General features: G+C 39.5%; 1 protein-coding gene and 3 non-coding genes across 5 annotated transcripts in view; all 4 read left to right on the top strand.

The window, feature by feature from the left end:
• Window positions 1-12592, top strand: part of LOC105482194 (DnaJ heat shock protein family (Hsp40) member C5 beta) — an 81046-nt gene extending 68454 nt beyond the window's left edge. The window contains exons 6-7 of one of the 2 annotated variants that reach the window (XM_071068162.1): window positions 10344-10418; window positions 12397-12592. In XM_071068162.1, the coding sequence (XP_070924263.1) occupies window positions 10344-10418; window positions 12397-12491 (170 nt within the window). In that variant the 3' untranslated portion in view covers window positions 12492-12592. The remainder of the gene's footprint in view (window positions 1-10343; window positions 10419-12396) is intronic. The other variant, XM_011742201.3, reaches the window with a different exon arrangement.
• Window positions 12593-22154: 9562 nt separating this feature from the next.
• On the top strand, window positions 22155-22247 carry TRNAY-GUA (transfer RNA tyrosine (anticodon GUA)). The gene is made up of 2 exons: window positions 22155-22191; window positions 22212-22247. It is a non-coding gene; the product is annotated as a tRNA-Tyr (tRNA).
• Window positions 22248-22774: 527 nt separating this feature from the next.
• TRNAY-GUA (transfer RNA tyrosine (anticodon GUA)) lies at window positions 22775-22863 on the top strand. The gene is given in 2 exon segments: window positions 22775-22811; window positions 22828-22863. It is a non-coding gene; the product is annotated as a tRNA-Tyr (tRNA).
• A 103-nt stretch (window positions 22864-22966) lies between these two features.
• TRNAA-AGC (transfer RNA alanine (anticodon AGC)) lies at window positions 22967-23039 on the top strand. The gene has a single exon. It is a non-coding gene; the product is annotated as a tRNA-Ala (tRNA).
• Window positions 23040-26419: the final 3380 nt, after the last annotated feature.

The following is a 26419-nucleotide window of genomic DNA, read 5'->3' as shown; positions in this document are numbered from 1 at the left end:
TTCCAAGATACAATGGAGGTACAGGCATTGGGTAAATGTTCCCAATCCAAATAGGAGAAACTGGTCAAAACAAAGGGACCACAGGCCCCAGACAAGTCTGAACCCTGGCTGGGCAGTCATTAAATCTTAAAGCTCCAAAATCTCCTTTGATTTTATGTCTCATATCCAGGACATGGTGATGCAAGAGGTGGGCTCCCACAGCCTTGGGCAGCTCTGTCCCTGTGGCTTTGCAGGACTCTGCAGGGTACAGCCCTTGCAGCTGCTTTTCCTAGCTGGCATTGAGTACCTGTGGCTTTTCCAGGCTCTTGGTGCAAGCTATTGATGGGTCTACCTTTCTGGGGTCTGGAGGATGGTGGCCTTCTTCTCACAGCTCCACTAGGCAGTGCCCCAGTGGGGACTGTATGTGGGGGCTCCAAACCCATATTTCCCTTCTGCATTGCCCTAGCAGAGGCTCTCCATGAGGGCTTTACCCCTGCAGCAGACTTCTGCCTTGACATCCAGGCATTTCCATACATCCTCTGAAATCTAGGCAGAGGATCTCAAAGTTCAACTCTTGTGTTCTGCACACCAGCAGGCCCAATACCACGTAGAAGCCACCAAGGTTTAAGGCACCCTCTGAAGAGTACCTTGGCCCCTTTCAGCCTCATCTGGAGCTGGAGTGGCTGGGATGCAGGGCACCAAGTCTTGAAGCTGCATAGAGCAGTGGGGCCCTAGACCTGGCCCAAGGAGCCATTTTTTTTTTTCTCCTAGGCCTCCAGGCTTGTGATTGGAGGGCCTTCTCTGAAGGTCTGTACATGCCCTGGAGACAGTTTCCCCATGATCTTGGCTATTAACATTCAGTTTCTCGTTACTTACGTAAATTTCTGCAGCAGGCTTGAATTCCTCCCCAGAAAATGGATTTTTCTTTTCTATCATATAGTCAGGCTGCAAATTTTCCAAACCTTATGCTCTGCTTGCCTTTTAAACATAAATTCCAATTTCAAACCATCTCTTTGTGAACACGTATAACTGGCTTTCAGAATCAGCCAGATCACCTCTTGAATGCTTTGCTGCTTAGACATTTCTTCCACCAGATACCCTAAATCATCTCTCTCAAGTTCAAAGTTCCACAGATCTCTAGGACAGGGGCAAAATGCTGTCAGTCTCTTTGCTAAAGCATAGCATGAGTGACCTTTGCTTCAGTTCCCAACAAGTTCCTCATCTCTGTCTGAGATGACCTCAGCCTGGACTTCATTGTCCATATCACTATCAGCATTTTGGTCAAAGCCATTCAACAAGTATCTAGAAAGTTCCAAACTTTCCCACATCTTCCTGTCTTCTTCTGAGCCCTCCAAACTGTTCCAACCTCTGCCTGTTACCCAATCCCAAAGTCGCTTCCATATTTTCAGGTTGTCTTTATAGCAGTACCCCACTCTGCCTGTACCAACTTTCTGTATTAGTCTGTTATAAAAATACCACTCTGCTATAAAAATACCACCTGAGACCGGGTAATTTATAAACAAAAGAGGTTTAATGGACCTCGCAGTTCTGCATGGCTGGGGAGGCCTCAGGAAATTTACAATCATGGAGGAAGGTGAAGGAGAAGCAAACACCTTCTTCACAAGGTGACAGGAGAGAGAGGAGTGAGTGAAAGGGAAGTGTCACACTTTTAACCCAATCAGATCTTGTGAGAACTCACTATCATGAGAACAGCTTGGGGGAAACCGTCTCCATGATCCAGTCACCTCCCTTGACACATAAGGATTCCTACTCAAAATGAGATTTGTGTGGTAACACAGAGCCAAACCATATCAGTGACCAAACACTACAAATTTCACTTTTAAGTACATGTTATAGGACATTATAACTATTTCTTAATTTATGAAAATCCAAATTTGAAATATCAACTCCTTTCTTAATTGTTGACTTATAAAAACTATTAGAAATATTTCTCACCTGCCTTAAGAGAGTTTTAACAATTCTAATTATGTATCCAAGACTTTGTCTTGTGTATTTGTTATTGTGTGCATATTCAAACATGCCTACTCCTTGACTCTAGCTGAAGTCTAAGATACCTTTTGATGATATAAAATTGTACCAAACTCTGTTCAATAGTGGTGTTACAGTGTGGGATTTGGTAGCAAAGGGGATAGATTTGTTTGGGTTTTTATGGCCCTTTAAACTATATCAGAAAGTATAATCCAGCTTCTACCTTTAAGAAATAAATGGGGGAAAGTTCAAACAGTGGCATCTTCAGTATTCACTGGCAACTACAGAACTTATAAGTGGATTCCTATGTCTTTCTTAAAATAGAAATATACTCCCAATATAGTCCCAAAATGGGACCCCAGGAACACAGAGGCATTCTGTTGTTCTTATGAATCAACCAAGATCAAATGGAAGATAGATAGTGTCTTGGGGGAACCCTTCCCCAGTTTTGTTGTCTTTGAAAATTTGAAACCTTAAAGGTAAAAGGTAATAGGTACCAACTTATTTCCCTTACTTTCATATGCTCACAAATTAGGAGTTCTACTTTGTGAAATTTTGGGTGGTATGTTTTAAAAAAGCTCACTTAGACCCTATACTCCTTTAGCAGCTGAAAGCCACAATGAAATAGAATTCCACTATGAGGGCCTTACAGACCATCTTGAGAGAGAGCCTTATTTCGTGGGACAATGTATCTGTATGTAGTATATGTGCTTGCATGCGTGTGTGTGTGTGTGTGTGTGTGTGTGTGTGTGTGACAGAGAGAGAGAGAGAGAGAGAAGGTATGGAGCAAGAGCCCAAATTGGAACCAGTTACCTCTGAACACCCTGACAAAGCAAACCCACAATATAAGAGCTAAATTCAGTTTGATTTTTCCAAGCTGAAGGCAGTAGAATGACCTCCAACCAAAATTTCCAGCTAAACCCTAAAAAAACAAAACAAAACAAAAACCCTAAACAAAACAAAACAAAAAACTGTGGAGTCATGATTGCCCCAATTTTTTTTAAAGGAGGGAGAATAAAAGAAAAAGAGTTTTATACTATTGACCTTGGATCTAAAACTGTGAGATTCAGTTCATAGAAAAATCTGTTGACTGCTTAACTGTTCTTGCCACTCACCTGGATAAAACCCAAATACATTCACAACCACAAAACCACTGAGATGAAGAGGCCATATGGCTTGTAATTAGACTCTCACTCTTGGCCAAGATATTGAGACATTTATTACATTTGCTATTTAGTATTCATCACATCTTACTGCCCAGGGAAAAGGCACCAAGGAAGAGATTAAATTCATCCTTCCCCTTTTTGCCACTCCCCACATATCATGCTTCTTCCTACCCCTTTCCCTCAATCAAAAGGAATCAATTTCTAGAAATAATGCATGGAAAACAATGCTTGCAAGTCAAGAGTGCTGTGCTTCTTCTTTATACGGAAACAGCAAGAAAGTACCATCAAGGTCTTAGGCCAGAGCAGTAGGACAGGTTTGTCAGCTCTGAATGCTCCCCGAAAAAGCAGCTCAAAGTGAACCCAAGATTTCTTTGATTTTTGGCCATTAAGGTTCAGTGAGCAAACTTACTGGTCAGGTTTATTGAGATAGTCTTCGGACAGCAAACATTTACTGATCACTTAGTATTTGCCTGATGCTATACCAGGGGCTAGAGAAAGTAAAGACATAGTTCCTGGTACTTTGGACCTTACAAACTAGCAAGGGAGATGGGGAGACAAATATTAAATAAATAATCACACAAAGAACTAGTTAATTTACAGGTACATAAGCCTGCCAAGAAGAAGTACAGGGGCTGTGAAAGTGAGCACTTGGGGCCTCACCTGCATGCAGGTTGAGGACACTTTCCCAGGAAGTGACATTTAAAGCAGAAGACTTTAAGAAGGAGGAGGAGTTGAGGGGTAGGGGACTCTGGGGATGGTGCACTGTAGAAGGGACCAATCTTAGTACAAGCAAAGAACTATCACAGCCTCTCCCCATATTCTTAGGGATAAGATGGTGAATAGTGCTTTGCATGCCAGGCAAGGCAGGTAGAGTCATATTGGGCTGTTCTATTGAATAGTTTTATCAGGTAATCGAATGAAGCAGAAGTTGTGCAATGACTATTTTTGCAAAGAAACCCAAACTGAGATATGCTTACACAAAGGTTCAAACCATCAAAATGAAACGTGATAAGTGGAAGTAGCTGGAATCCCCAACAGTTTGCTAGAGAAGTGCAAGAGTGGTAGGATTACCTAGGGAAGGGGGAAAAGGACTTGAGAGACTCCATGGAGAAAAATGCAAAAATATAGAGGGAGGTGAAATATTATTCCGCCATAAAAAGCAATGAGGTAGTGATACATGTGGATGCTACAATGTGGGTGAACCTGGGAAGATCATGCTAGAAGGAAGAAGTCAAACACAAAAGGACAAACATTGTACGATTCAATTTATATTAAATATTCAGAATAGGTAAATCCAAAGAGGCAGAAAGTAGATTGGTGGTTGCCAGGGCCTGTGGCGCGGGACAAATAGGGAGCAACTGTTTAATGGGGACTGGGTTTCCTTTTGGGGAGATAAAAATGTTTTTCAATTAGACAAAGTGTGAGTCATACATTAGCTGTATTTGTACTCAATGCCACTGAAGTGTTCATTTTAAAGTGGTTGGTTTTAAGTTATGTGAATCTCATTTCAATCTTAAAAATATATAGTAGGGGAGAGGGTAGACCAAGATTTGACTAGAGAAAGAAACTGAACACCCTTCCTTCAGAAAAGGAGAGTCCTTTGTTCTCTGCAAATTCATGCAGCACAGCGAGTGGAGGATATCACAGGCCTAAGGAAGGCATTAAAATTCCCGAAAAGGGACAGCAAAAAGGTGACTCAGCCTTTTACGCCAGCTAACCTTTTACGCCAGCTAACTTGAGGGCAGTCCACCCCAGGGACTAAGACAGAGGGCTGTGGAGTCAGACAATCCTGGCTCAGGCCTCAGCTCCCTAAGTTACTGGTTGAGGTTCTGGGGATAATTTACCTAACTCCTTTATCTGTTATTGTTTTTCTCAAATATTAAATAGATACAAATAAATATGACCTGGGTTTCTACCTCAGAAAAAGAATGTTACTATCACCTTTAGAGCTCCTTGTTTGCTCTTCAGAAGTAATGATCTTAAATCATGTGTGACCAGTTCTTACTATTCTTTTTAGTATTACAACTTTATTTATAATCCTAATGGCATACTGCTTGGTTTTCCCTATTTTTGAACTTCAAGTGAATAGATTTACATGCAATAATTATCTTTCTTCAACTTTCTTTATTTTTACTGTGTAATATTTCTTTTTTAAAAAAATAGTTTCAACTTTTATTTTAGATTCGGGGGTACATGTGCAGGGTTGTTACATGGTATATTGTGTGACGCTGAAGTGTGGGGTACAGATCCCGTCACCCAGGTAGTGAGCATAGTACCCAATAGTTAGTTTTTTAACCCATGCCCCCTTCTCCCCTCCCCACTCTAGCAGCCCACAGTGTCTGTTATTCCCATTTTATGTCTATGTATGCTCCATTCAGCGTTGTCCTTCTGAGGTTCATTCACATTATGGCTGTCATTCATGTATTTTCACTGTTGTATAATATTTTGGGTGGCCATCCCATAATTTACTTACCCATTCTACTGCTAATGGACATTTGAGTACCGTCCACTTTTTGACATTACAAACGGTGCTGTTATGAATGTTCTTGCATGTATTTTCTGGTGCATGAATGCTAGAGTTTTTCTCGGTATATGTATACAGAGGATGTAATTTTTTAGTCAAAGGATACACACTTATATAACTCATTAGGTAACACTGAGCAGTCCTGCAAAATCATTGCACTAATTTACATTCCCACTAACAGTTAACGAGAGTTCCTGTTGCCCCACACCCTTGCCTACATTTGACATCCCCAGATGGTAAATGTGTGACAATCTTATAGGTGGGAAACGGTGTGCCATTGTGGTTCTAGTTTTTATCTCCTTGATTAAAGTTGACATCTTTTCATATGTTCATTGTTCGTTGGGGTTTCCCCTTCTATGAAATGCCCATTCAGATCTTTTGCAGGTTTTAAGATTGTATCATCTGCCTTTTCCTTACTGATTTTTAAAATATTCTGGATATTGATTCTTCATTGATTATGTTTATTTAGAACATATTCTCCCAGTTTGTGACTTGGTGTTTTACTCTTTATGGCATCTTTTGATGAATCAAAGTTATTGATTTTAATGTTGAAAAGTGAAAAGTCTTTGCCTTTATGTTTAGTGATTTTTGTGTTTTGATTAAGAATTCCTGTACTAACTCAAACATATAAAGATATTCTCTGACATAGATTTTCAAAGTTTTATAGTTTTGCCTTTTCACATATACGAGTTTAATCACCTGGAATTGATTTTTTACATGTGGTATGATGTGGGACTCCAATTTCATTTTTTTTCCAGATAGAAAACAAATTGTTTCTGCACACTGATTTCTAATTTTGGTTTTGATAAACATTAAGTTTCAATAGATATATGGAGCAGTTTCTGGGCTTTCTGTTCTAGTCCATTGGTGATTTTGTTTATTTTATGCAATACCAAGCCCACTTATAATAATCCCTAATATCTGTTTAAGCAAGTCCTTCTCCCTTGTACTTCAGGAGAGTCACATATCCTTAGTATTTTGCTTTCTTATATAAATCTCAAAATCAGGTTTTTGTCAAGTTCTTTAACAAGAATTCCCTAAGCAAAACTTTTTAGGATCTTGGTTAGAATTACAGTGAATCTACAGATCCACAGGTACAATTGACACCTTTAAGAATTTGAGTCTTTTAATAAGTGACATGGTATATTTCACCATTTATTGGCTTTCACTAAGGATGTATTTTCCATATCTTTAGTTATATTTATTTTTGAATACTTTACCATTTTTCTTACTATCAATCAATTATATATGTATTTTTCTACTTGCTTTTTGGCATATAGAAATGTACTTTTAAAAAACATTGATTTTTGAATCCAAGAAACTAGCTAAACTCTCTTGCTAATTTTAATTATTTACCCGTAGATTCTTTAGGGTTTCTACATAACTGTTTGTCTCATCTGTGAGTACTGACAGTTTTGATTCTTCCTTTCCATCTCTTATCATTTTTTCTTTATTTTTTAAACCATACCAAGTATGTGAACCCAGTTTTTTCTCTTGCCTTTCTGTGTTTGCCAAGACTACTAGTAAAATGTTGAAGAGAAGGTACTTTCAGGGTTGCATCATAATTAGTAAGTTTGCTATAGGTTTTTGATCGGGTTAAGAAAATTGTCTTCTATTCATATTTTGTTAGAACTTCATATTTGATTGTGGATTAAAATTTTATCAAATATTTTTTCTTCATCAACTGAGATGGTCCTGATTTTTCTCCTTTGATCTGTTAATGTGATGAATTATATGAACTGGTTTTCCAATATTAAAGCAACCTTCTACTCCTTAGATAATTAAACTCAGTGTAGTCTTCATGTATTAACTATTTTATTATTTGATGAAATGAGCTGTCAATATTTTGTTTGAGATGTTTGTGACAATGTTAATGAGTGAGAGTGATCTATAATTTCCCTTCCTCAAACTTTCCCTACTGTATTTTGCATCGAGATTATGCCTCATGAAATAAATTGCAAAGTATTCCTTTGTTTTTTACTTCTCTTGGAGAGTTTGTGTAATACTAGGATTCTTTCTACAGGATTTTGAAGACCTTTCTGGGCTAGCGTGTAACTGTGCAAATTTTAAACTATTGATTTAATTTATTTAATGTTTATAGACCAGTTAGATTTCCCTTCTTTTTTATTTACAAAAAGAAAAAAATGGTTTCTTCAAGATTTCCTCTTATCCTTTACACATCTATAGTTATCTGCATGATTATTCTATTTTTTATTCTTTACATTGGTCATTTCTGCTTTCTCTCTGTTTTTTTTTAACCATTCTCACCAGATGTCTTACAATCTTATCAGTCTTCTCAAATAAACAACTTTTGGTTTTGTTGATTGGTTCTACTTAATTTCTTTCTTCCTTATTTCTCAGTTTATTTTGTTCATTTTCTAACTTCCTTTTATGCTTCTTAATTTTCGGCCCTTCCTCTGTTCTTACATTAAAAATTTAAGACTATAAATTTTAAATTTTCCTATAAGTTATACTTCAGTTTCACACACACACACATACACACACACACACTCACACACACATACACACACACACACAGACGTTCTTATATTGTTCTCATCATCTGAGTTCTAAATATTTTCTGATTTCTATTATGATTTTTTTTCTTTAATCTGTAAGCTAGGCCTATGTATATCTTAATTTTCAATCTTGGGATTTCGAGGTTACTTGTTGTTTGTATCTAACTTGACTGCTCTGTGATCAGAAAATGTCAACACTATGATACCAGTGCTTTGAAATGTCTTAGGATTTGCTGTACAGCCTGGAACTTAGCCAATTTTTATAAATGTTCCACATTGCTTCAAAACAACACATTCTGCATTTGTTAGTTTCATTGTTCCATATATGTCTATTGAATAAAGCTAATTTATTGTATATATTAGTTTGCTAAGGCAGCCATAACAAACTACTACAGACTGGGGCTTTAAACAACAGAAATTTATTCTCTCAAAGTTCCGGAGGTCAGAAGTCAGAGATCAAGGTAGCAGGGTTGGTTTCTTCTGAGACCCCTCTTCTTGTTTGGTAGCTGTTCATCTTCCTGTGATTTCACATGGTGTTTCCTCAGTGTCCAAATCTCTTCTTATAAGGACACCAGTCCTATTGGATTAGGGCCCACTCTAGTGACCTCCTTCTAATTTAATTACCTCTTTAAAGACCCTATCTCCAAATATGATCACATTGTAAGGTACTAGGAATTAGGACTTCAACATACGAATTTTGGGGGAGACACAATTCAGTCCACGACATAGTCCTTTTCAAATTCTATGTAAGATTTCCTTCCTTGATTTCATGAGTTAGGTGCGGAAAGCAGTCAAATTTTCCACTGTGATGATGAAGTCTTCTGTTCCTCTATAAAGTTCTCTTGATTTTTGATTTATGATTTTGATTTTGAGGTTATGTTATTAGTGTATATAAGTTTAGAATATTTACAGCTACTTGGTGAACTAAACATTTTATTATTATGGAGTTACTTCTAGCTCCAGAAATGCTTTTGCCTTATATTTTATTTTGTCTGTTAAAATATACTTACATTAGCTTTCTTCCCATCAGTGTTTGTGTGGTAAATATGCTTTCATCATTTTACTCTCTACTTTTATCCTTATTTTTTAATGCAGCTTGGGTTTTTAAAATTCGGTCTGACACTATTTTTCTTTTAAATAGAGTATTATATCCATTGGTATTTATTACCATCAATATAATGTACTTTGATCTTTTTCTATTACCCTACTTTTTGTGAGAGACAATATAGAAATAGTCTTAAAGGGAACAGACCTCTGAGAAACACTGCCTTGGTTTGAATATCAGCTCTATTACTTCCTACCCATGTAAAGTTGGCCTAGTTACACAGTCTGTGCCCCCGTTTTCTCATTTGTAAAATGGTTATAATAACAACCCTACCTCATAGCATCATTATAACTTTGAGTGAGTTAATATACATAAAGTGCTAAGAACACTGCTGGATACAAAATAAGATATATACATATACCTAATTTTTGGTAATTTTTTATCATTTTATTTATCACTTTAAGTTGACATGTTTTTCTATTTCTTTTTTTTTTTTCTTTTAAATTGTCAGAGTGTCTTTTCTTATTTAATTTCCTTCTGTCCTCTGATTTGGAAATTATATTCTCTTTTCTGTTCTTTTGGAATTACCCTGAAAATTTATCAAACATACTTAATTTGTCAAAATTTAAAGCCAATTCTTATCTTTACCCTCCTCTTGAACAATACGAGAATTTTGTAACACTTTAACCCTGATCAACTTCTTTCTGACTTATACATTACTTTCATATTTTAGATTTTTCTCAATTTTAAGCCTCATACATTTTTATTACTGTTTTATATTCAATAATTATTTGGTTTTACTGACATATTTACTGTTTTTTAAAATTTTTTTTACACCTCAATTATTTCACCTGATAACTGTTTCTGCCTGAATTATATCTTTTAAATTGAGTCTGCAGTTAGAAAAATTTGTTTTTTACTGTCTGAAAATATCTTTATCATGCTCTTTTAAAAAAGAAATGTAACTTATTAAGAGAGTTTGTCAATAAATATAGATTGATATCTTCTTTCAGTATATTGGAGACATAGTTTCATAGTTTTTTTAGCTCCACAGTTTTATCTTCCATATTTGCTATTGACAAGTAAGATTGCTTTTAAAATCCTTGTCTTTTTTTTTTCAGACGGAGTTTCGCTCTTGTTGCCCAGGCTAGAGTGCAGTGGCACAATCTTGACTCACTGCAACCACTGCCTCCCAGGTTCAAGTGATTCTCCTGCATCAGCCTCCTGAGTAGCTGGGATTACAGGCGCCTGCTGTCATGCCTGGCTAATTTTTTTTTTTTTTGTATTTTTTGTAGAGATAGGGTTTCACTACATTAGCCAGGCTGGTTTCAAAGTCCTGACCTTAGGTAATCTGCCTGCGTTGGCCTCCCCAAGTGCTGGGAATGCAGGCGTGAGGCACCGCACCCGGCCCAAAATCCTTGTCTTTTGTTCTTCAATGTGACTAAGATGTTTTAAAGATGGGTTTCTCTCTCTCTCTTTTTTTTTTTAGACAGAGTATCACTCTGTCACCAGGCTGGAGTGCAGCGGCACAATCTCAGCTCACTGCAACCTCTGCCTCCCAAGTTCAAGTGATTCTCCTTGCCTCAGCCTCCTGAGTAGCTGGGACTACAGGTGTGCGCCACCACACCCAGCTAATTTTTGGATTTTTAGTACAGACGGAGTTTCACCATGTTAGCCAGGAAGGTCATCTCCTGACTTCATGATCTGACTGCTTCAGCCTCCAAAAGTGCTGGGATTACAACAGTGAACCACTGTGCTCTTTAATTTATCCTGGCTGGTTCTATGGATTGGTGTATTTCATCAATTCTAGAATAGTCTCAGCCATCAAATCTTCAAATATTGTTTCTCCTTTTTTTTATTTCTTTCTGAAAGTTATGTTAGATATGTTAGACCTTACAATTCTTTCCATCATGTCCTTTAACCTCTTTTATATTTTCTCTTTGTCTCTGTTAAATTTTAGATAATCTCTTCCAATCTGTTTTCTACTTCACTAATTCTTTCCTTAGCTGTTAAGCCAATTCATGAAGGTTTTTTCCATGTTTTAATCTCCAGAAATTCTCTTTTAAATTTTAAGATCTATTATTTTATTTAATTTAATTACTTTTAAAATGTAATTATTTTGTATTCTGTATCTGATAAATGCAGTTCTTGAAGTCTTTCTGGGTCTGATTTGGCCTTCTGCTGTTTATACTGGATCTTAGTATGCATTGTTTCTATATGTAATCACTCTCTCTCTGTCTCTCTCTCTGTCTCTCTCTCTCTGTCTCTCCCTCTCTCATTTTCTCTCTCCCTCTTTGTCTCACACACACACACATCTATATCTCTACCTCTAATTGTTTTTACTATGAGCTCATGTTTCTTGCAATTTTCTGATGATATTTTGAGGCCTAGGTTGGAGGTGAGGCCATTCACTTTTGCTAAGTGCCTGAGAGCACATCTTGCACTGGACCTCTTTAAACTAAATTATCATCTTGAGGTTTCTTAGAACACAGAGGTTTTGAAAACTTGGTCAGCCAACTTGTGTATTCATTGGCTTGCCATTAAACATTTTTAGGGCAGCTCTCTCAACTTAGCACCCAAATTAAAGGCTAACAAATCTCTCTGTAGATTTAGGAGTAGATTTAGTGATTTTAGAGACAGCATAACCATTTTGGGCACTAGCTTTATCTGAGGAGATTTCTATTAGACTCTCCCTCTAAGCAAACTCCCAGTTTTGACTGCTGTCCCAAGAAGGGCCAGTCATCCAATTGTACACTACTTAATGCCAGGCTGCATCTTTCATATAAACTATACCTTCCCTGTAGATATACATTGTAGTCTATATGAAAGGTGCCCTTTGATAATGTTCAGTTTCCAATCTTCACCACTATATGTGATGGTTCTATCTGTATCCCCACAAGATGGTGATAACTAAAGTTCAAGTTCACCAGGTTCAGCAAGTGACAGCTGGGTTTGGTGCTTTGGTTTTATAATTCCATAACTGACAAAACTTGAATAAAGAGTAAAGACAGTGCCTCCTCCTTTTTGAAGTCCTTAAAATGGTAGATATATTGATATCTTATGAATTGAGTTGATTTGCCAGTCATGATTTCAACAAAAATACCTATCACTTGCTTCATTAAAAGAACTGTAACATGATGAAAGTGTTTATTGCTTTGCTTTGTTTATTTTTAGATGTGGACTTTCCAGTTTTTCTCCAGCCTACAAATGCAAATGAGAAAACACAGCTAATCAAAGAAGGATCTCGAAGTTATTGCACAGACTCTTGATATTGAGCCCTCTGAGAGTCCACAGTCCCTCCTCTCAGTTCAGTCTTATTTCCAGATGGTCGTAGGGGAGCGTGTGGGGCATAAAGTGCTGTGAACTTTTCCATCTTGGTATTTTATTTTTGGGTTAGGAAAACATGATTGCTATATAATTTTCTCAGTTTGCAGACTTTCTCTCTGAGTAGAATTTCTTATGAAACACATTCAATTTGGGTGAATAAAGGCCTGAAGAGTTATTTTATGCTCCTTGCCTGATGTAGGACAGTGGAATTGTACAGCCTTTATGAACCTGCCCTTTATGTGAGGCAGATCTGATTCCTAACTGACCAAAGTAATATTCCAGAACAGAAGCCACTTTTCTTCCATGTAGCACAATATTCATATCTACCACAAACATCATCATCAAAATATATGAGAACCTATAAAGAGTTTTTGGGTGTGGAGCCTCTTCCATGTCAATATTCAATAAAGTTATAGAAATGTTTCAAGAGCCAGAAAAGGATGAATAGATTTCTTAAAAATCATATTTTTAAGGTATATTTTTGGAACATTAAAAATTGGCATTTACTGAAAACTGGCAAGTAAAACCAGGAAGAAACAGGTTTTGTGTGTACTTTTAGATCGGCTTAAAAACAAAGCAAAACAAAACTTCAACCTGGTTATATGTTGTAAGTGAACCAGAAAATCATTCTGAGACTGAACCAGCCCCATCAGCATGTTGATCATTTTCTAGTAAAATAATTTTTGTATAACTGGCTCAGATTAGCCAAACTAAGGAAAAACAAAACAAAACAAAACAAACAAACAAACAAAAAACACATGAAGGGATAGAACTCTAAACTCTAGAGCCTAAATTTACACCAAAACGCATATCACCTCGTTTTTGTTAAAATTATTTGCCTTGACAGAAATTGCTCAGCTCTGTACATGTTATACAATTTAAGCCCAGAGGTCATCTCTGCATCTGCTTGTTTGATTCTTATATTTATTATGTGGTAGAAACCATGTGATATTTCTAAAATACTACAGCAGAAAAAGTGTTTGTTTTTCTAGGTCTTTCTTACTTCTTTATATAATATTGCATTTTCAAGATCTTGTTATGTTTTTATATAATATTGTATAAAATGCCTTCATCTTTTTTCTTGTTTCTTATCCCCCTCCCCACAAAATTATAGTCAATTGCTGCTAAATATATATTGTAAGTGAGAATTAGTGTTATAGCTCTGACAGTTCTGACGTCATTAAAATTCTGCTCTAACTCTTTAGTTACTGAATTTTTTTTTCTATGTAATCAAGTAGACAGAGCCTTGGTTTGAAAGTTAAGAAACCTGGTTCTAATCTAAGCTTTCATTAACTAGCCTTGTGACCAAGTGAGACGAAAATAACATGGCTAATCTCTCTATGGCTCTGTTTTCATATCTGCCCTGACCACCTTCCAAGTTGCTGGATGACCAGATAAAATGGCTAAAGTGAAAGAAATCTGAAAAGTCAAATGTTCAACAAATGTAAGATGGTTTTAAATGAATTTGTATATGTTGACACACACAGACAAATGTACTGTGACTCGCTGCATATAAACTGTCTCACCCAACAAGACCCATAGAGACACCCAGTATTAACAGCTCCAGTAACCAGCAAGTGCTTGGAAAGCTGTACTCAACAAACAAATGCTATTTTCTGTTTGGAGGAAACAATAGGATAAATAGCCCAATCTGCAGATAATTTGAGCCATTCCATTTCCTTCCTGTGGTCTTTTTAAGCAAAATGGTCAGGTCTATTTTGAAAAGCAACTTACAAATTACAAAGCTCACCTTCTCTTTCTTGCTCAAACCTCATTTTCCTTTCTCACATGGAATTTTTTGCTTCCACTCCTAGTTCCCCCAGGAAGCTGGTCCAAGAGTGGTTAAGATGAGAACAGGACATGGATCAGAATCAGAATTAGATGGTAGAATCAAATTGCTAGAGGGGTTCTGGCCAATGTTCCTCACAAAGGGCTAGTTTCTGGTTACAATGATGTGTGACAAATGCAAGCACTTGAATGCCTATGAATGAGGGAATGAATTCTGCAGAATGCTCCTTCAGCTACAGAGATACAAGAATCCACTCTTCATTAGAGGAGGAGCTGCTGAAGTATATTGTGGGGGTCAACAGAAGGGCTATCCAGAAGCACTGGCAGTCATTCTGAACTCACAAGCATCTTAGCAGGGAAGCTTCAAGGCAAGAAGAGAAATGCTGAGTGTGAGCCTCATCGGTGGACACACAGAGTTCATTGAACGGTCCGTGTCAACAGCTCACCACCTATCCTGGGCACTGGGCTACTGGAATGGGAGACTTCTTAAAAAGTTCAATGAGTCATCCATTTATTTTTTTGCTGTCTTACATTAGAACATAATAAAAAACTTACATGTGCATTTTTCTTTACCCAAACACACACACACACACACACACATATATCAGTTCTTTTCGAATAAGTGACATTCTATATCTAGAATGAAAAAACTGTCTATACATGAATTTTTTTTTTTTTTTTTGAGACAGAGTCTCACTGCAATCTCTGCCTCCTGGGCTCAAGTAATTCTTGTGCCTCAGTCTCCCGAGTAGCTGGGACTATAGTCACGTGCCATCACGCCCGGCTACATTATATTTTTAGTATTTTTAGTAGAGACGGGGTTTCACCATGTTGGCCAGGCTGATCTCGAACTCCTGACCTCAGATGATCTGCCCGCCTCGGCCTCCCAAAGTGTTGGGATTACAGGTGTGAGCCACCACGCCCAGCTACATTGATTAATTTATTAGCATAATAGTTTTATATAAAATGCCTTCATTTCGAAAACATTTTTATTGTATTCAGCATGGAAATTATTTTTTTTAATCAATGTGTAACATACTAGAAAATTAAATATTTAGCTACCAAAACTTGAAAGATACCTGTTATTCTGAGTCAAAGAGTAAAGTTTTAACAAAATAAAATGAGTCACTTTCCTACTCATATTCTGCATTTCTTAGCTCTTTTACCTCTTCCTTTCTCATCCCATCCCCCAAAATAGAGGATTTGAAAGTGTTGGCCTTAGTCTCACAGGTGCATTTACTTGTATTTGAGAAAGCTGATTTATTCTTTCATAAATTAGAAATAAAATTTCTAAGAGAATAATAACCAAGAGTCATAGTGCTTAGTATCTGACACTGCCCTAAGAGCTTTATATTGATTCATTTAATACAACAACCTGTGAGAGAAGTACTGTCACCATCATCATCTGTGGTTTTTTAGACTATGTGACTAGAACATGGAAAAGATAAGTGACTTGGCTAACAGGGTTCAAAATGACTTTATACAATGTAATTACATGAACAATAAGAATCAAGTGTATCTTCACTGGAATTCCCCAGAATAGTTCCCTTTCTGACCTAGAAACATCATCTCTGTGGTTTCTCACAAATATCCTTCTTGGAGATGGTGCATATTTAGAGAAAACCATGGATAAGTCAATAAGCCTGAGTCTAGCCCTGCACCCCTAATCTGGATGGTCATTCTAAAGACATTGTTTAATCTTTCCGGGTAGAGCTTCCTTATCTGTAGAATGGTTTCCTTGACTGAAAGGAAAAACTTGAAAGCTCTTTAGTGCACATATGTCTAAGAATAATTTTTCTAGTAAACAATGGCTTTTTTTTTTTTTTCACATTTCACGGAGTCTTGACACACCTCCTTGGAGCATTGCTGTTAACAAATTTAAGGGATTTGACCTTTGGATTTAGAGGTGAGAAGAGAATACCCTTTAATAGATGGAACACTTTGCTACTCCCAGAATGTCCGTTTTCTGACTGTACTGGCATCAGAACCTGCCTTTCAACCTCCTTCCTCCCAGAGTAGCAGCCAGCAGCCCAATCTCCCTAACCCAAGTGTCCGTCTGAGGACAGAGAGACCAAGCAGTGCCACAGAAAGGAGCCCTGGCTGTGACTCAGGAGGCCTGAGATCTCACATGCCACTTCTCCTCTCTGTAACCTTGGATAAGTCATTTCACATCTTTGGGCCTCAGTTTCTTCATTCTTAAGCAATTTTTATTAGAGAATATCTTTAATTAGATGACAATTATGGGACACTCTGACCCATACATGTTATGTAAAAATAACTTACATATGGTTAAACAAAAATGTACAAAAGCAAATTTCTTCACCATCCCCATATAGTTTGTTAGGGCTCTCATAACAAAATATCACAGACTGGGTGGCTTTTAAAAACAAAATTTATTTTATCACAGTTCTAGAGACTAGAAGTCTAAGCCAAGGTATTGGCAGGTTTGGTTTCTTCTCAGAATCCATGGCTTGTAGATGGCCATCTTCTCCCTGCATCTTCTTGTGGCCATCTCTCTGTGTGTGTGCATGTGCCTGCTGTCCCTGTGTTCTGTTCTCCTCATCTTGTAAGGACACCAGTTGTATTGGATCAGGACTTATCCTAATGACCTTGTTTTTGCTTAATTACCTCTTTAAAGGCCTTATCTCCAAATACAGTCACACTCTGAAGTACTAGGAGTTAGGTCTTCAACAAATAAATTGGGGTGGGGAGGGAAGTCAGCCCAACAACACCCATGCCATCAATTTCTCAAAATTGTGCCATATTTCAGTTTGCTTTATATTTGAACCACATATGTTTTATAAAGACTTTTTTTTTTTTTTAGAAATCCCTGAGTATCTTTGTTCTGTCTTTTTGAGAAAAGTGACATGTGCCTTTATCATATCTCTAAGGTCCCCCAGGTCCTTAATCACACTACTATTGTAAAGAATCTGCTTCTTTTTGTTTTTTGGTTTTTTTTTTTTTTTTTTTTTTTTTTGAGACTGAGTCTGGCTCTGTCGCCCAGGCTGGAGTGCAGTGGCCGGATCTCAGCTCACTGCAAGCTCCGCCTCCCGGGTTCACGCCATTCTCCTGCCTCAGCCTCCGGAGTAGCTGGGACCACAGGCGCCCGCCACCTCGCCCGGCTAGTTTTTTGTATTTTTTAGTAGAGACGGGGTTTCACCGTGTTAGCCAGGATGGTCTCGATCTCCTGACCTTGTGATCCGCCCGTCTCAGCCTCCCAAAGTGCTGGGATTACAGGCTTGAGCCACCGTGCCCGGCTTGCTTCTTTTTGAAAAATAATCTTCCCAGAGCCCTCTTTTTTCTTCCCCTTAATTTGTCCCGATTGCTTTCTTTGCCAGCTGCATCACTGTCAACCTGAGATTTTATTTTCATTGAGTTCCTGGGTTGGTTTCCCTTTTTCTTAAATCCTGTGTACTCCTCCTTCTTGGATTCTTGCTTTGCTTTGCTGAAGTACATCCGTGGCATACACAGAGACATGCTGCTAGACATGCTGTTCTTTCCTTTCAAACAAGAACTCACTACCCAGCTGCAAGGAGGATGGTTAACTAGTAGCCACCACGTGTTAACTCCTCTAGCCGAGATACTAAGTCCGGCCAATGACTGAGCAAGGTGGTGATGCTAGGGCCTCACCATTTCTGCCCAACTTGAGACTCCTCTAAAAAGAAATCTTTGCTCTGGAGCCACCAAGAGGGTTGGCAGAAACTTTGTTGGGTCTGCATCATTGTCTAATGACTACCTCTACCCAATCCTGTGTCCTCCCCTTTTCCATTCACAGAAGTTACTCCCCTGTAAAATGTTGTGCTCTAATTCTGTTTGAGCTTCAGCTTCCTGGAGAAGCCATCCAGTATAACATCCTGAAATAATGTTTACTTACTTTTTATTTGTTTCAGAAAGGAATCATAGATTTAAACTTTATGAGACCTTGCAAGTGTGAACTATTTGTCCTCATATGTGATTACTACTTCGATCGGTATACAATTCTAGGCTTAAAATTATTTCTCTGCAGAACTTTGAAGGCCATGCTTCACTGTCTTCTAACATCCAGTAATGATGATGATAAATCTGATCATAATCCAATTCTTATTCCTTTGTAGCTAGCCTAGTTCTTGTTTAGATTTTGTTTTGTTTTGTTTTTCTCCATCTTTGAAAGTTATAGGGTTTCATCTTTATCCTCAATGCTTTTGAATGTCACTAGGCTGTGTCCAGGCATAGTTGTTTTTCATTCATCCTAACTTGCATGATCCTTTCCATCCATCTGAGGACCAATGTCTTTCTTTTATTCTTTCCCTTGCATTGTCTCTGTTTGCTCTTTCTGGAGCTCATATTAGATACTCTTTATGTCTTCAGGATCTATCTTTTCTTTTTTTTTGGGGGGGGGGTGGGTGTGTGTGTGTGTGTGCGCGCGCGTGCGTGTATGTGTGAAACCGGATCTCACGCTGTCCCAGGAGCGGGAGTGCAATGGTGCAATCAATCATAGCTCACCGCAGCTTTGAACTCCTGGGCTCAAGAGATCCTCCTGCCTCAGCCTCCCAAGTAGCTGGGACTACAGGTGCACACCACTATGTCTAGCTAATTTTCGTATCTTTTGTAGAGATGAGGGTCTTGCGTTGTTGCCCAGGCTTGCTTAAACTCTTGGCTTCAAGCAATCCTCCCGCCCCGGGCTCCCAAAATACTGGAATTACAGAGGTGAGCCACCGTATCCAATGTCATGTTTTTATTTTTTGCTTTCCACATATTTTCCATTCTGTCTTCTATATCTTCATAGTTGATCTTTAGCCATGACCAATATGTTACTTTTCACCTTAACAATCATACTTTTATATTCAGGAACTCTCTTCTTCCCTAATTGCTCCTGTTAATATCACTGTATTCTGGTTTTCATTGCTGTAACACTCTCTTGGATGTCCCTGAGGATATCCCTAACTACTTTTTTGTTAAATAGTTCTGTTCTATTCCTTGCATTATCTCTGTTTTCTCCTCAGTCATTTATTTAACTTGTTCATCTTGGACTTTCTTTTTTAAGTTGTTATTTCCTCCCAAATGTCTGGTAAACACAATATGACAGAATACATTGATATCTGTAAAAATGACTGTGTCCTGAGGACAATCAGGCTTTGCATTTACGGTGCATGGGTGGGAACAGCCATGCTGGCCTAAGATCCCCCAACCTGACAAGTCAAGGAAGAACTTGCTCTAAGAGTTGGGTGGGGTGGCCTTCCTGTTCCCTCCATCTCTATTAGGCTCTACTCTGCCCTACTCCCTAGCCCTATACCACTCTACAGACTCTAGACTGGCAAATCTACTCTGCTTAAGCCATTCTCCAGTGGGATCTCCCTGGCAAAAAATTCAGCAGCAGCTGCACAATGTTGTGGGCGGCTGACCTCTGTGCTGCTCTCTCTGTGCCTGGAGTCTCTTATGAGCTCCATGGGGAAAATGGTTTTGTCTCTGCTAGCTTGCAGAATGTGCATTTGAAGCTGTGCTTTTCTCCATTATAATCTCATTTGATTTTCACCTTCCAGAAGTTATTTAAAATGTCTATTTGTTAATTATACCTACTGTAGTTTTCCATGTTGCAATAGATTTTTTTTTTCTTTTGTGTATTTTTATCATCTTTTCAATGTACTCCTGGGGAGGAAAGGGTGTAGTCGTATGCGCCCAACCTTCATACATGTAATCCTGATCCCTGGACACAGTGGGTGAGCACCTAAGTGAGGCCAAGAATAACGGAGAGTTTTGCAGTCAGGCCAGAGAAAGAGAAGTGACTCTCTGTGTGATAGACCATGAAGAATAAAGCTCCAGAACTTTTAGGGTGGGGGACAGCAATTTTAGGGTGGGGGACAGCACCATGTTTCCAACTGTGTGCGCTAGAGAGGAGCTGAGAAGCACTGACAGAGAAACTTTTAAGGAGGCCTAGTGACATTTCATCCTTGGTTTCTTGGGGACACCCTTGTATCATTATAATAAATGTCTTGCTTATACTAGCTCTTGTGAATTTCTGTCACTTACAAGTAAGAAGGCCAAAAATTATGCATGTTTGGCCTCCCTGAAACCTGTTACTCAAGTAAGGTTGGCCGTTGGGGAAAAGGGCTTGGCTAGGTATGGTAGCTTGCGCCTTAATCCCAGCACTTTGGGAGGCCGAGGCCGGAAAATCACTTGAAGTCAAGAGTTCAAGACCAGCCTGGGCAAAAAAGCTAGAGCCAGGTGAGGTGGTGCATGCCTGTAATCCCATGAGGCTGAGGCAGGAGAATCACTTGATCTCAGAAGTTTGAGGCTGCAGTGAGCTATGATTGCATCACTGCACCCCAATCTGGGTAACAAAGCAAGACTCTGTTTCTAAAAAAAATGATAAAAATAATTTAATAAACACCCTGCTTGCCACTCTTGTAAAATAAGGAGAAAGTAGGACTAAAAGGAGGCTCTTTTCTCTTAGCCTAATTTACATGGTTCTGTCCATGAACTTGAGCCAGAGGGGTACAACTCACCTCCTCCACCTCTCAGAGGTCATTTTCTCAAACTCTCAGAAACGCTGTATAACTTTAAAGATACATCAGCTTGTTACATGCAAAAATGGAAAAATGTTCACCAGGAAACAAAAATAATCTCCTCATGTTTGTGCAGCCTTAAGGAAGCCGCTTTCCCCCTTAAAAATCCAGCCCTTTCCTTTTCTCTAACTTCCTATTTTCTCTTTCCTAATTTTACGTTTTATTAAAGCTTTTACTTTTGGGAACTACTATCTTATAGGGGAGATTTAAGAAACAATTCCAATCTCCCTTCCACAAATATTACTATAATAACATTAACACAGAAACTCAGTTTGCCCAAACCAACATGATGCCTTCTTGGTTAAAAGACCCCTAAGGGCAAAATCCAGGTCGTTGGATGGTTTTTATGCTATGCTAAAAACTGAGTGGGAATATGGCGGCAAACCTTTAACAATTTATAAACGCTGACTATGACCGTACAAAAATAGGCCGACAAAGCAGGATTATAGGCCTATTTGAGATTGAATAACTTTGTTAAAATTAAACATAAAATAGGAACCAGATCAAAAAGACATTTTATGTAATCTTAATCTTCTTCCCTCTCTTCGCTTAGCCGGGGGTTGGTGAGGGGACTTTCTCTAGGAACTTAATGACTCTGATGTCTTAAAGTACATGCGGTGGAACCAGCTCTGTCTACACAACCGCGGGCTTCAGTGGCGTCTTCCTAACCCGGCTTGCCGGCCGGGGGCGTCCCGAGAGCCTCGGGGCCTTCCCTTCACCCCGCGGAAGTTGGACGGGCGGCGCTGGTAAGGCCTCCCGGGCTTAAAGTGCAACGGACACTGCAGAAATCCAAACTGGTGGCATTCGCAGTTTGGGGACGCTAGAGGAAGTAATGATTTCTGGTTTGTTAACCTCACGTGACAAAAATGCCGAGCCAGGCGGGAGCTGGACCTACAATCTTCTGCTGCGTGGTCAGACACGTTATCCATTGCGCCACTGGTCTACCACGCAACTCCTCCACTGGCCGTTGAATTACTGCGTGTTGAGAACACTCGGCAACCACTTTAAAGGGCAACGCAGGCTGGTAAAGGAAAAGTACGATAAGCGAGGGCGGTAGAGTCGCAGGGTCTTGGCACCGCGGGCCCCAGACACCTGGGTTGAGGGCCTTTACCGGGTCAGTCAGGCTAGCGAGCCAGAGCGCGCTGTCTTTCTGCGCACGCGTGGAGCACACTGGCCGGCTCTCTGGCGCTGCGCTCAGTGCAATCTCCGGCTGCCTGGACTGGCGCTCCATTCTTCTGTGCTGAATCTCAGGGGACGCCAACATCCATACACGTCCCTTCGATAGCTCAGCTGGTAGAGCGGAGGACTGTAGCTACTTCCTCGGCAGGAGACATCCTTAGGTCGCTGGTTCGATTCCGGCTCGAAGGAGACGAGTGCGGTTTTTATTCCAGCTCCCGATGACTTATGTCCCTTTCCTTGGGTGCCCTCAATGACACATTGCATTCCAACAAGCAGTTGGAAACTCTAGCGCGTTCTCCCCATTTTGGGCCTCCCAGCCTGCGCGGTAATTCTTTTTAGCTGTCCCCCCGCGGGGACGTGCCCGGGCAGGTTCCCAGCGCAGCTGTGGGTCTCCGCTCGGCCGAGCGACTGCCGGGTCACGGCTTCTGCATCTTTCTAACCGGTCTTTGGCATTGCCGGGCCCCTGAGTCACACAGGAGGCAGCGCCGGCTCCAGGGGGCCGGGCGGGGCCCTCTCCTCAGAGCCCCGGGCAGCTTCTGCGACCCGATGGCTCGCAACGGCTGCCCTGAGGAGGTGGGGGGTCCGCGGGAAGAGGGATCTAGTGCTCCCGGAACCTGGGAATCAGAAAGAAAGAGAACAAAATACCCAAAACAGGAAGCCTAAAAATGACACAATGTTACAGAGACAAGGCGGCACCCAGGCCGTTTTGCCCGCTCCCTTCGATAGCTCAGCTGGTAGAGCGGAGGACTGTAGGCGCGCGCCCGTAGCCATCCTTAGGTCGCTGGTTCGATTCCGGCTCGAAGGAGAGACTCATCTGTTTTGTTGCTTTGAACCAAAGAAATCTGTCTTTAGTGCTGAGTGTTCTGACCCTTCTCTAGAGGAACAGATAACGAGCCGTGCCCAGCCGTGGGGGATTAGCTCAAATGGTAGAGCGCTCGCTTAGCATGCGAGAGGTAGCGGGATCGATGCCCGCATCCTCCAGTTTTCTTTCCTGTCCCGTACGGTTTTTCTTTCGATTCTCTCAGCCCAAACTAGAGCTGAAAAGTCAGACGAAGTCAGACGAAGTCAACTGAAGAGTAGGGCGAGCTCCAGGTTACCACTCTAAAACTTCCCAGACAAGGAGTGGTGGGTGCTAGCAGTTTATCCTTCTAGCTTTAAATTTCTAGACCCATTTAGTTGGGGGAAATTCACGAAATACAATTATTTCTCCTTCAAAATGGAGACAGATTGCCGTCACATGTATTATCCCTCAAAATCCTTTATGATTTGTGATAAGATGTCTGCATTTCCAGGGACTCATCTGAGGCTAAGCTGCCCATCGTTCGGGGAGACCCTCAGGGAAAACAAAACAAGAAACAGAGAACTTGGAAACGGACACTGATTACTTTGAACGTTTGCTCAGCCGGGGAAGCAGGAACTGTTCGGCCCCGGGCGGGCTGCCTGGCTCCGGACAGAGGACAGATCCGAGGGGGATGGATAAGGCAAAAGGTAGCCCTGGGGAGGTGAGTGGATAAAGTCCCTGGACACAGGGGCTGCCGTTGGAGGAGGTTCTTATGTCATTGTCCTCCAGTGGAAGTAACTGTGCAGAATTGACTAGAGACCAGCGATGAGAGAGAATTAATTGGATAAAAATTTTATCTAGGGCAGTCCTTGAGCGTAATTTTGTTAAGCAAAGACAAGACAAAAACAAAACGAGTAAAACCCAAACACACATCCACACACTCACTGAAAGATTCAGAGATAAAACAGAACACAAAGACTTTTCTGGTAATAAAATCTCCCTATCCTAATTTTCTAGAAAAAAAGCTGTTGAAGCCACCCCGCAGTTCTTACAAGACAAAACACAAATCTTCCACACAAAAGCAGAAATACAGTATTATCCTTTGTGAGGAGTGCAGCAAATAAATGATATTTCTTCAGGGTCCTAGGCAACCTGTATACTTTTGTTACCAGTGTATACAACATGCTATGGTTTATTGCTGTCTTTCATTTTCTAGAGTGGTCTCCATTTTTACCTCGTTTTATTATTTTCAATAGTCTTTCAATTGAATGTGTTGTAAATTACTTGAAATATAACATCATGATGTTCAAAAAAACAAATTCACAAAGTAAGAAAAAGAATTCTTTTATCAGATGCCATGTCCCAGTTTCTAGTTTGGGATTATGGGCGTTCTAGCTGGCTGAGGGGAGGAACTGGCAGTGAAACTTTAAGTGACCGAAAGAGCAAGAAGTAAGTAATAAGTCAAAGGAATAGCAAGTAATGCACCCAAAACCCAGTGGAGGACACACGTTTGCGGGAGGTGACCTGGGCCAGAACTCAAAGGATATCTCAGAGTCAGCAACCCAAACTGGGAATGGAATTCACATACAAAGCTCAAAGGTATCAATCAGGAAGCAGTAATGCATAGTGGTTAGGCAGACTGTGAAACCTGATGGCCTTTCTTGGCTTTGCTACTTCTAACTGTATGACCACAGGCAGGTTGCTTGACATTTCGGTGCTTCAGTGTCTTTGTTTCTCAAATAGGGATATAATAATAATACCTACTTTTAATTAAGATATAACATGTAAAAGCCTTAGTACAGTGCCTGGCACATAGTAAACACAAAATAAACATTAGCTGTTATCAGTGTGCAAGGAAGGAAGAAACAGAAACATAAAGTGTCATTTCCCTGGCAAACTGCAGAGATTCGACACATTTCAGCACCTGGAGGCCTGGCAAGCATAGCATCATACAGTGAAGGCCTGGGGGAATTAGTCTAAGGGTTTGTATATGTGTTTATATAAATATATATGGAAGTGCTTGGAAAGAGGTGCTTGGATCTACTGTGTAGGGAAAGTAGGAAGAACAATGCTAAAAATACAATATGATGGTTAGATATATTATGGTGTGGCCGTGTAATGAAATATATATAGCCCTCAGAATTGTATTTATTAAGAACTTACATTGACATGGGAAATGTTAATAATCATGCTTAGAAATAAAGTAGGTATAGAGCAATATAAACAAGCATAAGTTATTTATAGAAAAGACTAGAAACAGGCTGGCATGGGGGCTCATGCCTATAATCCCAGCACTTTGAGAGGCCCAGACAAACAGATCCCTTGAAGTCAGGAGTTCGAGACCAGCCTGGGCAACATGGTGAAACCCTGTCTCTAAAAAAAATACAAAAATTAGCTGTATGCGGTGGCATGTACCTGTGATCCCAGCTGCTCGGGAGGGTAAGGTAGGAAGATCTCTTGAACCTGAGAGGTCAAGGCTGCAGTGAGCAGTGATTGCACCACTGCACTCCAGCTTGGGTGACAGAGGGAGACCCCGTCTCAAAAAAAAAAAAGAAGAAGAAAAAGAAAAAAAAAAGACTGGAAACATGCATTAAAATGTTAACAACAATAATGATCTTTGGTAGTATGATTACTGTGATATATTTTCCTTAAAATTTTAAACTATTTTCTAAGTTTTCTGAAATAAACAATATTTTTAAATTGGAACTAGGGATGACTTTAAAAAAATTAACAGCTGACATCAACCCAGCACTTCCTACAAGCCGAGCACAGCTCTAGGTACTTTACATGTTGTAACTTATTTCTCTCATAAAGAGAACACCAGGCCCAAATGGCTTCAGTACTGAATTCTACCAAAGAGTTAAGGAAGAAAAAAAATACCAATTATATACAAATTTTTCCAAAAAAAATGATGAAAAAGGAGTACTTTCCAACTCATTCTATGTAGTCTCTGACACCAAAATTAGGCAAAGACATTACAGAAAAAGAAAACTACAGACCAATATAGCTTATGAATATAGATGCAAAAATTCTCAACAAAATTTTAGCCAAGTAAATCCAACAACATATAAAAAGGAAAATACGTTATGACTAAGTGAGATTTATCCCAGGAATACAAGACTGGCTCAACATTCAAATTCATAACATTAAACAGATTAAAGAAAAAAAACCATGTGATCATCTGAGCAGATGCAGAAAAATCATTTGACCAAATTCAACATCCATTCCTGCTTTTAAAAACTGTCACCAAATTTAGAGGGGAAGGGAACTCATTCAACCTGATAAAGGACATAAGTGAAACACATGCAGCTTATGTTATGCTTAATATTAAAGAACAGTGCTTTCCTCCTAAGACCAAGACCAAGGCAAGGGTGTTTTCAGCTCTCATCAGGGCAATAAAGCAAAGGAAATGAAGTAGAAGATCTCCATATAGGAAAGGAAGAGGGAAAACTGTCTGTGTGTGCACATCTCACTTTTAAACAGTATTGGTTACATGTTGAAATGATAATATTTTAGATGTTCTGGGGTTAAGTAAAATAATATTATTTTTATTTATTTTTAGATTTTTTAAATGTGGCTA

Source organism: Macaca nemestrina, chromosome 8 (assembly GCF_043159975.1).
Source record: "Macaca nemestrina isolate mMacNem1 chromosome 8, mMacNem.hap1, whole genome shotgun sequence".
NCBI lineage: Eukaryota > Metazoa > Chordata > Mammalia > Primates > Cercopithecidae > Macaca > Macaca nemestrina.
The sequence above is the reverse complement of the archived record's forward strand: the minus strand, read 5'-3'. Positions and strand labels throughout refer to the sequence as shown.